The sequence below is a fragment of the Petromyzon marinus genome, chromosome 28 (assembly GCF_048934315.1).
Source record: "Petromyzon marinus isolate PM22_M1 ecotype Great Lakes invasive population chromosome 28, UKy_Petmar_22M1.pri1.0, whole genome shotgun sequence".
Lineage (NCBI taxonomy): Eukaryota > Metazoa > Chordata > Hyperoartia > Petromyzontiformes > Petromyzontidae > Petromyzon > Petromyzon marinus.
The window spans coordinates 4,180,817-4,194,907 of NC_133694.1; the positions used below are offsets into that span (position 1 = coordinate 4,180,817).

At 48.4% G+C, this 14,091-nt stretch overlaps 1 protein-coding gene across 1 annotated transcript in view; it reads right to left on the bottom strand.

Annotated features, from left to right (window-relative positions):
- Nucleotides 1-5,118, bottom strand: part of LOC116946924 (complement factor B-like) — a 29,050-nt gene extending 23,932 nt beyond the window's left edge. Inside the window, exons 1-3 of the mRNA XM_032962204.2 lie at nt 4,896-5,118; nt 3,370-3,579; nt 1,823-2,008 (exon numbers count right to left, since the gene is read on the bottom strand). Of these exons, the coding sequence (XP_032818095.1) occupies nt 1,823-2,008; nt 3,370-3,579; nt 4,896-4,968 (469 nt within the window). The 5' untranslated portion in view covers nt 4,969-5,118. The remainder of the gene's footprint in view (nt 1-1,822; nt 2,009-3,369; nt 3,580-4,895) is intronic.
- Between the last annotated feature and the right edge of the window lie 8,973 nt (nt 5,119-14,091).

Consider the following 14,091-nt stretch of genomic DNA (forward strand, 5'->3'; position numbering starts at 1 on the left):
TTACAATTATATTCTGGGCTGTCAAGTCTAGTGAAGGTGAGGAGCTCAGCCTGGTCACCAGGGACTCATCACATTCAATTGGTTCTGCATTTAATTTCAATCATTGTCCATTTTAGAGTATTTCAAAATTTGTTTGACAGCCACTTCATGTTCTAGATTTAAAGCTTTCGTGACTGCAAGGATCCATACTCTTTGGTTCTATTCGGTAAAGTCATGTAGGTAAAAAATAAAACAACAAAAATCACGACGTTTCGGCCACAACACAAGCGGCCTTCATCAAGTGAAGGGACCAGGCTGTCTCGAGGACAGCGCTGGAGTGAAACACAGCCACGCTCAGACCGCGACCTTTAAGCTGTGTGCGAGGAAACAAGGTGCCTTGACAAAGGAATTAGCATAAAAATTAGCATTTGATTGGCCGACTTAGCATGATGAACGGTGTAGAGGTGGTGTACATGCGGGTGCACATGCCGGTTGGCGCGGGGGGGGGAAGGGGGAGTTTACCTATTGATGGTGTGAAAAGGGAATTTTTAAGAGCTGCGAAAGTTTGGGGTACCACTACTTGAAAAATATACTGTACCATTGAAAGCAGCAAGGTATCTGACAGAAAACGGGCTAGTCTATAGGTAGGGGAGTTAATCGTGGATACGATGGGTCGTAGTGGGGTGCCTTCTTTATGAATCTTGGGAAGACCATAGAATCTAGGGGGTCTTGCAGCAGAAGGTTTTATGGAGGGACGTGCTAATTCCTTTGTCAAGGCACCTTGTTTCCTCGCACACAGCTTAAAGGTCGCGGTCTGAGCGTGGCTGTGTTTCCCTCCAGCGCTGTCCTCGAGACAGCCTGGTCCCTTCACCTGATGAAGGCCGCTTGTGTTGTGGCCGAAACGTCGTGATTTTTGTTGTTTTATTTTTACCTATGTGACTTTACCGAATAGAACCAAAGAGTATAGCCACTTGATGAACAATGCTCTTATATGCAGGCTGGATGGCAAAGTGGTGTCCTCCACCGTGTGGACCAAATGTCACTTGAAGGGATCTTAATGTGAACTGTGATAGGTTTATGATATCTGTGTCATAGTCATTCTTTACGATTTTTGCCCACTCGGTAAATGTTGACTAAAAACACTTCTGCATCGCTGACCGTGCTGGGAGCGCGTCAATTTTACCTGCACGTCAGACATCATGCTGGACAACATGTGGCGCAACCTGAAAACATGTCGGAGAGCTAAACAGCAAACGTTGACCAATATTTGCATCGTTGCTTTCATTGGCCGAATTAATACTGGCACTTGTTAAAGGAATATAATTACTACAAATTCTATAAACCTCTTGTAACTAGAGCCAGGCTTGGGTGAGCACTTCCCCCACTTGATCCTTCAATGATCAGTGACGTGGCCTAGCGGTAGCACGTGCTCCCATTGTTGCAGAGTTTCGCGGGTCGAATCCAGTGGGCCACCGTAATTAATACTGCAGATGTATTTGCTGCTTCAAAGTGGATGTTAAAGATCTCGTGACCGTCATTCCAACGTGTGTAGGTGTCGTGGTTCCAAATTTGGCAAATTCGACAAATGCTCTGAAAATCACTCAATGGGCTCTATATATCAATCACCGTTTCCCCCTCCAATGGAAAAAAAAAAAACTAAGGCTGGACCCACCTGCAAAAAGAGTCATGATGCTTAGAGACTTTACTGGGTAAATAAAATAATAATCAAACGCTCCAAAGCGCTTCACTGTGAACGTGTGTCGCGGCTGCCATGCCCAGGCCAAGTGAGCGGGCGAGCGGGTGACAATTCTGATGCATTTTACAGACGTGGGCGGGCACGTACCCTCGTCGTCGCAGGCGGGAACAGTGCCGCTCCACTTTCCATTGGCTTGGCACGTGCGCGTACTGGACCCGTAGAATAAGAAGCCGCTGTAGCACGAGAAGGTGATGGTTTCGCCCACATTGTAGGGGTGCTTGCGCGGGAAATACTCCCCGTTCTCAAACTCCAGTGGCCCCACGCATGTCATGGCTGTCGGTGGGGGAGGGAGGCGAAAAAGGAAATTACATTGGTGGATTAGGAGCATAGCTGGCGTGAGTGGCCGATTGGCTGGGCCGTGTGTAAGTTAGGCATGCAACTTGAGCCGAAAACAATCAGTCGATTAATTGTATCGAACTAAAGTAAATAATCAACTAAATTGTTTGCAATAATAGGGGCTTCCTCCTATTTTATGGCGACAAAACTGAAACCTTTTGCAAGGAATCAAAGACAGCTGGTCAAACACCGTATGAGACTCGGCTCTAAGGAAAGCTGTCTCTGGTGTGGACCAATCAGTTTCAAGGACAATGCATAAATTATCAGAGTGTTGTTTTTTGTTTGCATTCCGACTGCAAGTATTGCGGTTAATGTAAACATGATTCCTTGCAAAAGGTATCAGTTTTGTCACAAGAAAAAAAGGGGAAAAACCCTATCATTATATTTTGGCGCTGGCAAAGGAGGCCTCGTGATGTAGATTGTTTGTCCTGTGTCGCCACCCGGCACAGCTTTGGGATGCGGGCAGGGAGGGGGGGGAGCAGGAGATCTGGGGTGCATTCAATGGGCAGAGCACTCCAGAGTGATTTTCTTTAGCACGACCCGTTAGCAGCCCAGAGCGCATCGTGTCAGGAGCTAACGGTCTGAGGAGCTTGCCTCGCTCAGCGTCGGGCGGGCCGCCAGTTTGTTTCAAGAGAGAGGGACATTCACTGGTAATGCAGCGGGCCCGTCCACGTTGGCTAGCTCGAATATTTATACGTGAAGACAGAATAGGGAGGTGGAGAGCAGGGGAAGGTGGGGAGAGAAAAAGGGGGCGGGGTTGCGGTTTGAAAAATGTTTATAAGGAGCAGGTAGAAGATTAAATTTTGACTTAAAACTTGTGTTACTGCAGGAATTCATATTCTTTGGTTATTTTGGTAAAAGTCAAGTAGATAGAAAAATAATAAGAAAAAAACCTCACGACGTTTCGTCATCAGGAAAAAGGGGTGGGTGGGGGTCCGATCGAAACGTCGTGGTTTTTATTTATTATTATTTTTTCTTCTTCTATCTACGTGACTTTACCGGAAGAACGTTAGAATAGATTGTTGAGGTCTTTTTATTTACTCAAAATTTTCTCACTCGTGGGAAGCGGCCCCACATGCTCCCTCGTGATGAGCAGCAGCTGCTGGTTATGGATGTTCTCCGAACATATATACATGTACTAAAAAAAATATTGCAGCAAATTATTTTACTTGTTATGAATTACAAGGTTGGAGTGGGGGAGGGGGAGCTCAGCCTTCTACAAGACCCCCCCCCCCACCCCCCATCCACCCCCTCCGGGGCACTAAAGGGGGGCCCCCGTTGTGCGCGTGCGAATTTACAGCGGCACGATGCCCTGTTCGCCTTCTGGTTGTAGGCGTTGACGAGCGGCGACCAGTCCCCGTTTTTCTGGCAGACGCGCGTGTGGACAGGAAACGGCCGCATGGCGTACGGGCACCTGTACTTGAGTATGCTGCCCACCACCGGCTCGTCGGGCATGCTGGTGTTGCCCCCCAGGATCGAGACCCCTTGCTTGGTACACTGTCGCCGAGCTGTGGGTGGCAGAACGCGCGCCGTCGGTCGTCGTCGGGAACATCACGGTCGCCGTCATTGTCAGCGTCACCTTTGTCACGGTTGCCGTCGATGTCGCCGCCGACAACAGCGCATCGCGACCCATGCCGCCGATGCCGCCACGCCCTCGTCATCGTTTCATTCATCCTGCTGAGGCACGTAGTCATTGCAAAGTCGACGCCCGACATTCTATCATGGTATCTCACCACCGCCACCTTCTTGGCTCAGGGTCTTCCCATTGGTCACGAACTTCGAGGGACCACTCCAGTGCCTGTCTCAGTAATTTTCCTCCTCCACGTGTCCCCACCCATTGCACACTCGTCTTTCCAATTACATCTAGAACAATCGCTTGTTATGTTCAACTAAAAAGCTCCAAAAATGCTTACCCTATCCTTCCAACAAAGCCCTTCTTCTATTTACGTGACTTTACCGAAAGAAAGTGTCAGTTTAATTGTTTTTTTTTAGTCAGCCAAGACAGCCTTTTGAGATTTGCGTCTCATCTCCAAGGGGCTTCTGGCTAGATGGCAGCTGCACTTTGGTGACACTTAAACGTTACAGAGAATAAAATAAATAAATTGCTTGCTCACACCACTGCCGACGGAAAGTCTTCCGCTAGAGGGACATCTAGAGAGCCCCCTCTAGAGTGTATTTGCCCTTCTCTTTCACGTTGACCCAGACATCTTTAAAGATGTGGGATTACCCACAATTGGCTCCACCACAACTAATGCTACCGATCATAGAAAAGCCGTGGTTTACCCATTTAAACCGCTGGGTGAACACACTACAACTAAATCATGTTTTATTTTACCAGGTAAGGTCCACTGAGCTATATAGCTATTTTTTAGAAGCGACCTGGCCACAAATGATAGCTCAAGGAAGTGGCTTATCAGCCAAATACTCTAAACGAATGTTTTTAAATGTGGAGGGAAAGACCGGAGGACCCGAAGAAAAATCCACGCGACCACCGAGAGAGAGAGAGACACGCAAACTCCACATATACAGCAGGCATCAGGGTCGGGATCGAACCCACGACCTCCTGTATACCAGGCGAGGTAGTTAACATATCATAGCCACCATGGCATCCCACAGGTAGGAGAAGGGGATTTTTTTTTTACAAAACTTGCCCCTCTGTTTCAACTGCCACGCCGGTAGATAGAACCGAAACCGGCAACCTCTCGACTGCCGTGCCAACCAACTTACACCGCGGCAGCATCCTAAAAACAAAGCCAACCAACCCACCCCCCCCCCCCCCAAAAAAAAAAACAATTGTACACGCGTGAAACGTAATTCGACTTACCGTCGCAGAGCTGCTGATGTGAAGCCCACACAACAATGCTCAGAACCGCGACGGCCAACTTTGCGCGGGGCATCTCTGCGCCGAGGCGAGACCGTGCGGGAGAGAGCGCGAGGTGAAGCGGCACCGGCGCGGCGTGCGTTTCGCGATGGCACGGCGGTGTCCGCTCAGTCTCGCCCGAAACCCAAGCCAGAATGCTTGCCCTCGTGAAGCCGCGAGGCTGAAATTTGTGCAGATCGTGCCAACCCTGGCACTTATCAAAGTCCAAACGGGAACCAAGGACTTGGGGGGGGGGGTGCGGTGGGGTGTGTGGGGAGGAAAAATTCTTTGTTATTCTGGAACGGTACTGGCAGATAAAAAATCCCACTAGCAAAGTTACATTTTTCTTTCGTTAATCATCCTTTAAAATCTGTTTTTTTTTTGTCGGCCCGATTCCAAAATGTTTCACGTCTAACGAGGCCGAACATTGTTTTCGTGTAATATTTTCCGTCAGATGCGTGTGCCATTTATTAATTGATGTGCTATGAAGAAGGGGCCCCACACCTTCGATTAGCACGGTTGGCTACGTACGGTGCGAAATAAGTTTAACATACGTACGTACACTCACCCACTCACTGACACGCTCACTCACAGTTGGCTACATATGGTGCAAAGGAAGTTCAATATACATACATGGGTCATTGCCCTAAAAGACACCCGTCATACTATATTCTACAGTGTCATTGACGAATGTTTTGAGTTTTTACGAATGTATTTGCAGACATGAAAGGCGATTTTAATAGAAAACACGTCCATAGTCTCTGCACGTATCCGTTTTTATGAAAAGCGAATGAGCGCATATGAATCATTACCAACGTTTTCCATCAAAAAGTGGAACTGATGCATAATACAATGGCACTAAATGTAAATAATTATGTAATTGGATTAAATATTAGGTGGAAAATGATCACCGTTCTCCAGGAATAAAAATATAACTTTAAGTAGGCAGCAATATACAGTGGTGTGTATATCTCGGACTATTATTTCAGGGATACCGAGATCAAAATGACGAACTAAACAGTGAAGGGAGAGTAGGATAGATAGCTCTTAGAAATTCAAATGAAACGAGAAGCTACAACACCGTTAACGTGGGCAGAGAAGGCGATTTGCAATAAATGCAAATGACCTGCTATGACATCTTGATCGGAACTATGGATCGGAACAAAATCTGAAAAGCATGCGAATTACTATTTAAAATAAAACTATTTTTTTTTTTACCAGGAAAGGCTCACTGAGCCATATAGCTCTTTTTCAGGAGCGACCTGGACACTAATCATAGCTCAACAAAGTGGCTTATCATTATGTGCACATTTATAAGAGCCAAGTCCTCTAAACGCGTGTTCCTAATTGTGGACGGAAGCTGGAGGGAAAAACCGAAGGACCCGGAGAAAAAATCCACGCGACTATGGGGAGAATATGCAAACTTGAAATAAATAGGCGTCAGGGTCGGGATCGAGGCAGTTAACATATGGTCACTGTGGAGCCCAATATAGCTTGCAGGCTTTGCAATTGCACCAAGGCTTATGGTCAGAAAATGTGTCCAGGTTCTGGAGCTCAATGGCTTATCACGTGGAAATGTATTGTAGACAAATATTCTTAAATGCATGTTCCTAAATAAGCATCACTCTGATAGAATAACACGTCACGTTGACTATTAGGGGACATGTGCTTGGGCAGGAACCATCATGACTTGAAGAGAAGATGGCCGGCGGATGAAATGAAGTGACAGCCAAAGGAGAGGACATCCATTAATAAAATATATTTTTTTGGGTGAGATCACGTCAATAGAAAAGCGTCGTTAAACCCACCACCACCCGACACGGCCAATTATTAAGGTTTGTCACGTAAACCATAAGCACCGATGAGTTACTACTTCAACACACCATCGTGATTACAACCAGCATCATCAGGCGACAGCCACAACTGTGAATGAGTCCTCCCGTTTTTGTCTGCAATAGAGGAGGGAAGGTGATGTCATATACGTTACAATGGATCGTGTTCACCCGAGAATATGCAGTTTCTATGATGTGTTTGTTCTTCAGAGAGAAAGTGACCGAGAGGCGCACTGCCGCGGAGATGGAGCAGTCAGCTAAATTGATTATGGATTCGCGTGAACACGAGTGGTGGCGGGCAACATCGGGAGGCTCTCATCCAGCAGTTGAAATACCATAGCTCGTGATGATGATGCTGATGGTATTGTAATATCGTGCAGTGGAAGCGACTGTGCTGTCAACGCGGACAGGGCTGACATCAGTGGCGAGTCATATCTGCAGCAGTGCATGACCACGACTCCTTCACCAGCCCACATTGACCCGTGTGAAGTATGGTCAAACAACCCCCCATGAGCGACACGGCGTGAAATGACAAAGGGCTGTACTTTTTTAAAATCAATAATCACAATCAGTCATGGTCAATCCACTGCTGGATGAATGCTTCCCACAAAGCTGTCGCGACCTCTCACAATCCCATACACAAACCGAAACGGTGACACAAGTTACTAATTTAAAGTTTACTCATTTGAAATAACAAATGTAAGATCACAGAAACACACGACGCACGGCTGCCCATCGTAGAAATTATAATAATAATAATAACAACTCATTTAGGCCTAAAACAACATTTCAAACGAAATTGTACGATTCCTGTAAACGTTTGTTGGAGCCATGAATTTTCAAACAAAAGTGTAGTGTTCAGGGAGGTCACTCACTGGTGGAGGCAAACATTTGTGCTTGACAATCAGCCACATTCCGGTGAGCGGTAGAGATAAACCGCTTTCCCGTAAGCCACGTGACTCGTAACCCGAGAGTTCACAGCGCAGCGTGCGCTTGCGCAATTTAAATGCGTGGCCCTGCAATTGCCTCGCTCGAGCCACTGCCGGTATCGGGCCCTCCGCTCCAGAGAGCTTTAGAGAGTCCTCCCCAGGCGGGGGGGGGGGGGGGGGGGGGTGGTGATTTTAGGCCTACTCTTCCAAGCTGACCAGACGTCTTGCTGTTGTAAGATGCAGGAGCAACCGACACTTTGCCCCACCGCAAACGACCTGCCGATCGGACGACCTCATGCCGTGATGATTCATTGTGGCCTCTCGACGCTCTTTCAGGCGAAAGACTGCGTCTGTTATGATCAGGCCGTGTCGGGGCACACTTGCGCAGGAGGAGAATGCCGTTGGCGTCGACTTTTTTCCATTGCCGACGACGGCGGCTCACGTACGATGCCCGGTGGATAGAGGCGGTTCGGGGTATTAATAAACTTGCACCGTGCTGTTAACGATTGGCACGGTTGGCTGTGCACGGTTAGAAAGAAGTTCGACATACGTGCGTGCGTGCGTACGCGTCGGCAGATCGAATCGAGGAGGCGACCTTTCGTTCAGTGTGCTAAACCAATACACAGCAGCTCGGCACCATATATTTAGGGAAACCAAAACGTGACCTGTTTCTGCTTTTATCTCCTTTCGTCTATTTGTTCATGTCTCTTTCCATGTCTGTCTTCTCGCCATATTTTTCCATCTCTGTCCTGTGTGTGTCGATCTCTAGTTCTGTGTGTTTGCGTCTCTGTATTTGTCTCTCTCAATCTTTTTCTCAATGTCTCTTCATCTCTGTTCTCTGTACCCGTCTCTCTCCAGCTCTGTCCGTCTGTGTCTCTCTTCATCTCTCTATGACTGGGGTCTCTGCGTCTGTGTGGAAGCTACCTGGTCTGTCGCTCCACACGAAGCTTCGGGTCTTCTCGATCACAGTCACGGCCCTCCCTTCCCTATGCTTGCGAAAATGTGAACACCCTCTAATAGAACATCTTACCAGGTTAGAAACATTCAGGCTGCCCTCCCTACAATCCATCCTGGGTTTAACCATCGGTGAGCTGCGTTGGCTGAGGCATGTAGCCTGCATGCCTAGTCACCGCATATCCAAACAGCTTTTGTTTGTCCAGATAGAGGGGATTAAATGGGTGCGGCGCGGGCTAGAGAAGGAATGGACTGATGTGGTACAAGAGGATATGGAGCCGAGTTGACTTGCCGACCAGCGGTGTCGTGAAAGATGCGTCTGGTCAGCTGGAGGCAATCGCCTTCCAACAACAGCATAGGGCAGAGGAGGCATTGCTCACAATAACGAGCAGAGCGCCGGGTGGCCAAAATACAGCAGGGTCATCTCAGTCACCTGGGTCTGTCCCGTGACCCCCTGCCAGCGAGCCTTCGGCACTTGAACATTATGGCGTGACCCCGGGGCCCATAAGCCCCTGGCTCTCGCATAAACATTATATTACAATGTAAACATTACATTATAATGTAAACATTACATTATGATATAATATAAACATTATATTGCAATGTAAACAAAAACTTTGCTCTTTTTCACCAATGGATTTGGAGGATGGTGGCAAGTGCTGTCTTGTTAATGCCTTTAAAACTGAAAACTACTTACCTACAGTACCTCTATTTAATACACTATCGAAAAAATAATTTACACCCCGCTGTCAATCATCGTGTTTCTCAGTGTGGATTTGTGAACACACTTTGTAAATAGTACATTAAATAGGACGCGTTTTCAATGCGCTGTTCATATTGTGGGTCGCCGCTCCTCTTATCCGCATTTATACGAGCGGTATGTGGGGACTATGGGTTAACCGCAAAAAAACCTATCTGCACAGATGCATACGGACAAGAGAAGTATTATCAAACAGGAGGAATTAACGGTGCAACGCATCTCATCTGTTAAATATCTGCAGGTAATAGGATTGTCATCGATTGATCCTGGCTGCAGACATTGGTAGGTCACGAATAATAATGAAGATAAGAGAGCAGTTTCACTGTATTATGCATACCGTGATGACAAATACAGGACTTAAGTCGCGTAGGCAGTTTGAGTAGCTTTGGATAAGACTTACGATCCTGCCCATACACGAGCATGGAGTGCATTCGCTTGTTCAGCTTTTGTGCGCATTCGTCCTCGCTGCTGAGCTTGGACACGTGACCACAGAACGATCCACGCCAGATGGGTCGCGGCGTTGATGTGCGCCTTGCCTGGCACAACAAGCCCTCCGGTGATGCGCTCTGTTACTGAGTGGGCGAATGGCGGTTGTTGTTGTTGTTGCCTGTCTTCATGTATTTGTCTCTTTCTTTGCGACCTCAACAGGTGGCGATCTTGGCATCACTTGGGACTCACAGAGCCAGACTAAGGCACGTTCAAGATGCTTAGGTGGGATATTAATGCCCGAGATGTACAAAGGCAGACAAATAAGCCATGTCCTCAGCTCATCGAGGGTAGCCTCAGAGCCACAAGACTATTTTGGCTGGCTTCTAAAGTCCACAGGATGACATTTAGGTGTTAATTCATTTAAAGAAACAAAAAGAAAACCCAGTTCCACTGGGTGGGACACGTGTGCAGGATTGAAGAGGGCCGGCTACTGAGACAGGCACTGGAGTGGTCTCCATGAATTCGGTGACCAAGGGGAAGAGACCAGACATCAGAGGGTGATACACCAGAGGTTCGCGTGTCTACTGTGAAGCTGCTGCGAGATCTGGCGGAGGGTAGAAAGCAATTGGCTTTGTCTGGTGGCTTTGACTGCTTCGGCATTGGCATCTCTAATCTGCATCGAGATGTTTATCCAATTTCACTATTCAGTGTCTGGCATGAGGGAGACGAACAGAGCACGCCGGAGAACACCTACGTATTCTCTTTCACCTTCGGCTGTACATCGCGAACGATTGTGGCTGTGGAGGACAGCGAGCAGCAGCAGGAGCATTTCCCTGTCCGCTGGCGGGATGAGAGCCCAGCCCTTGAGTGGCAGTATCGGCCGCACGGTGGGCAAGAGTTGCTACCTACAGTTACAGAGGGAGGAGGAGGGGGGGCCTGACACTCAATTCCACACAGATTCACCTCTTCGGCACATCCATCTCTTGTCCACCTCGCGGACAAACGACCCCGTGCATGGAGGACCACGAGTGCGTTAAGAGTGCGCAATGAGAGAGTGGTGGAAACAATTGCATGCTCGTAAATAAATGATTACAATGAAGGGGGGGAGGGGTGGGGTTCCGGCTCACGCGGACCAGGGAGCAAACGCAAATCGTGGACGTCATATCGGCGGCTGTTATGGGAATGAAAGTGGGCTTCGTGGGCTGGACACATCGCGGACGTCAGAGGTCGTTGTGCTCTGACTCTCCACAAGAATGCGGCACAAAGACAATGACACCCTCCCCCCGTATAGCCTTCACGCACTGCTGGGGCAAGTGCTGCTAGCGAGCACCGATGAAGGCCGGCACGGTACACGAGGAAGCGTTGGGGGGGGGGGGGGTGGCTAGTACACGCATGTTTTCTCTGGGTCGTCCGCTTTCCTCCGAAATGTATCAGCACCCATACATTGCCTGCAGACATCTTCATACGTAGAGGACCCTTAGAGCTTGGGTAATCGTTGGCACCGGTTCACTGCCGCCTGGCTCCTTTCTGCCTTTCCGCTCATCTGTGGTTCCTCGTTGCGCCTTTCAGTTGTTCTCTCTCTCTCTTTGGGAGCAAAGCGAAACCCCGACTGAATTGTTACCGCGATTGTTAGAATTAGATTGAGATACATCAAAGTAATTCACCCGTTCAACACGCGACACGCGCGCTCCTTATGCTCATCGTCGTCATCATTATATGTTGAAGTTTGGGGTTGGGGCCGGAATTTCATGTGCCTCTATTTTCTTCACAAATCTGCTGGGGGGGGGGGGGCTACTTAGGCCACTAAACCTTTGGCTTGTTTTGCTGAAGCCTATGTATGTCCAAAATGTTGAACTTCTTTCGCACACCCTACACGCAGCCTACCGTGCCGATCGTGGGCGCGGGGCGAAGCGTGGATGCCTCGTCGGGCCGCCACGGCGAGAGCTCTTGGGGTGACGAAGCCGGGCCGAGTAGCATGGGCGCTGCATCAGCGCCGCGCGTCGGTGTCTTCTCGTTGCCGTATGCGGCTCATGTTTAAGACGAAAACGGACATCGTGAGATAAGGGTACGATATCAATAAACGAACATCAACGATGGCAGGTTCATCGTAATTTGCGAGATAATCGCCGTGTCGATTCATCGCCAATATTGTGACCACGGCCTCACCCACCACCCCCCACCCCCCGCCGGCTTCATTTGATCGGCTGAAATATCATCGGCGAGATCGGTGATTCCGGAGCAGTCCGCTCTGATCGTGACCTCGCGCGCGCGCGCGGTCATGAGAAAGAGAGAGACAGAGAGTGCGAGCGGCGTTTCTCAATCTCGCCCAGCAGGCGGAGTAACGGAACCGTAACCCAAAAACGTGTTCGAATTTCCTCGATCAATCGTTTCTCGTGCATATCACTGCCGAAGCGACAAACGTGCTGCCTGCAAATCTCTCAGCTGTCCCACGTACCACCACCACCACCCCTCCTCCCCGCCGCCCCCTCCACAGATACACAAATAAATAAGGAATGTGCGGTGTTCAGTTCGGCCAATGGGTGGACAGGGAATTGGCACCGTAATTTCAAAGCACATGGCTGCTAGAGACCGCCGAATTGGTGTCCGGTTGGAGCAAGAGCAGAGAGTCCAAATGTGATTCAACGCAATACGGAGCGGACGGTATAGGGCATCTAAATGCAAACCTGGATCTCGAGAGGAGGCAGCGGGGGTACGGACATCACGGGGGCCAAGTCGGGCTCCGTGTATGAGAAGTGTTCATGGAAAAGCTGCCATGGGTGTAATGGAGAGAAACACGAGACTCTGGAAATTCGGAGGCCGTCGACTCAAACACCCGGCGTGGCAGTTTGTATTGCTGTCCACCCAGCAGTCCGAATCAGAATATTTATTTACACTGGAGGAATCTGATGAGCTGTAAAACTCTTTTTTTCACAGATGTCCAGTAGGGGCACGGGCTCAGAACGTTACAACAAACAATACAAAAACACGATAGGAGTGAAAAGTATAGTAATGGTAATCACGTAGTAATGGTAATCACTTAAAAAATATATTCAAGTAAAACTATTAGCTTCTTTTTTTCTAAGTGACCTGGCCACAAATGACAGCTCAACGAAGTAGCTTATCATCTGTGTGGAAATGTATAGCAGCAAGTGTGTACACCATAGTGAGTCTATAGACAAGTCGCGTGTGGTGGGGTATGGTGTGGGTACTCCCACCTCTTCGAAGACGTTTGGCTGGCGTGGAAGACTCAGCTCAAAGTACTCTCTCTCTCTCTCTCGAAAGAGAGTTACACCGAGTAGAGTTCCTTATGCCAGCAGTGGGCATCACGGCGTAAGGGTATCACGATGGTGAGATGTTAACTACCTCGCCTGGTGTGCAGGTGGTCGTGGGTTCGATCGCAACCCTGACGCCTGCTGTATATTTGGAGTTCGCACGTTCTCCCCGTGGTCACCGTATATATTTTTAAAGGTTCCTCCGGTTTTTCCCTCCACATTTAGAAACACGCGTTTTAGAGTATTATACATGTCCAAACGATAAGCCACTGCCGTAGAGCTATACTTTGTGGCCACGTCACTTCTGAAAACGAGCTATACAATTCAGTGGGCCTTACATGGTAAAATGAAAAATAGTTGTTTAAATAGTAATAGCAGTGGGGGATCTGGGAGCACCCATACTTCACAAAGACGTAGACGTTAAAACCAATCTAAATTACGACCGCAATCACTTGAGGTGTTACAATCGGCTTGGCGTCTCGTCGGAAGAGCTTGGAGGGTGAATCAGCCCATCATCCCTCGGGGGGTCGTTAAATGAGAACCACGTTGTGGGGAAGTCAAGTCTGGTAGGATGGGGATGGTTTAATTTGATCGATATGTGGGTGATTTATTTAACTCTCTTATACTTTGTACTCCTATCATATTTTTTTAGTATTGTTTGTCGTTGTAACGTTCCTACTCGCCCCGACTGGACATCTGTGAAAAATAGCTTAATATCTCATCGGATTCCTCCACTATAAACAATTCTGATTCCGATTCTGGTTGTCCTAAAGTTCGCCGCACACCCGCGGCATAGGGATGAGGGGAATGTGGAATTTCCGCGACTCGCTCAGAGCTGTGAACAGGCGATGAACACCAATGCCGTGATGCTCATTTGAGCACGAAATCACTTGAGCTCATTTATAAAAGTCAGATGTCACGATGAGGACCTTGCTCGAATTCCCCTTTAAAGGCTTTGAGTCGCTTCAGGTGTGGCCCTGTGCA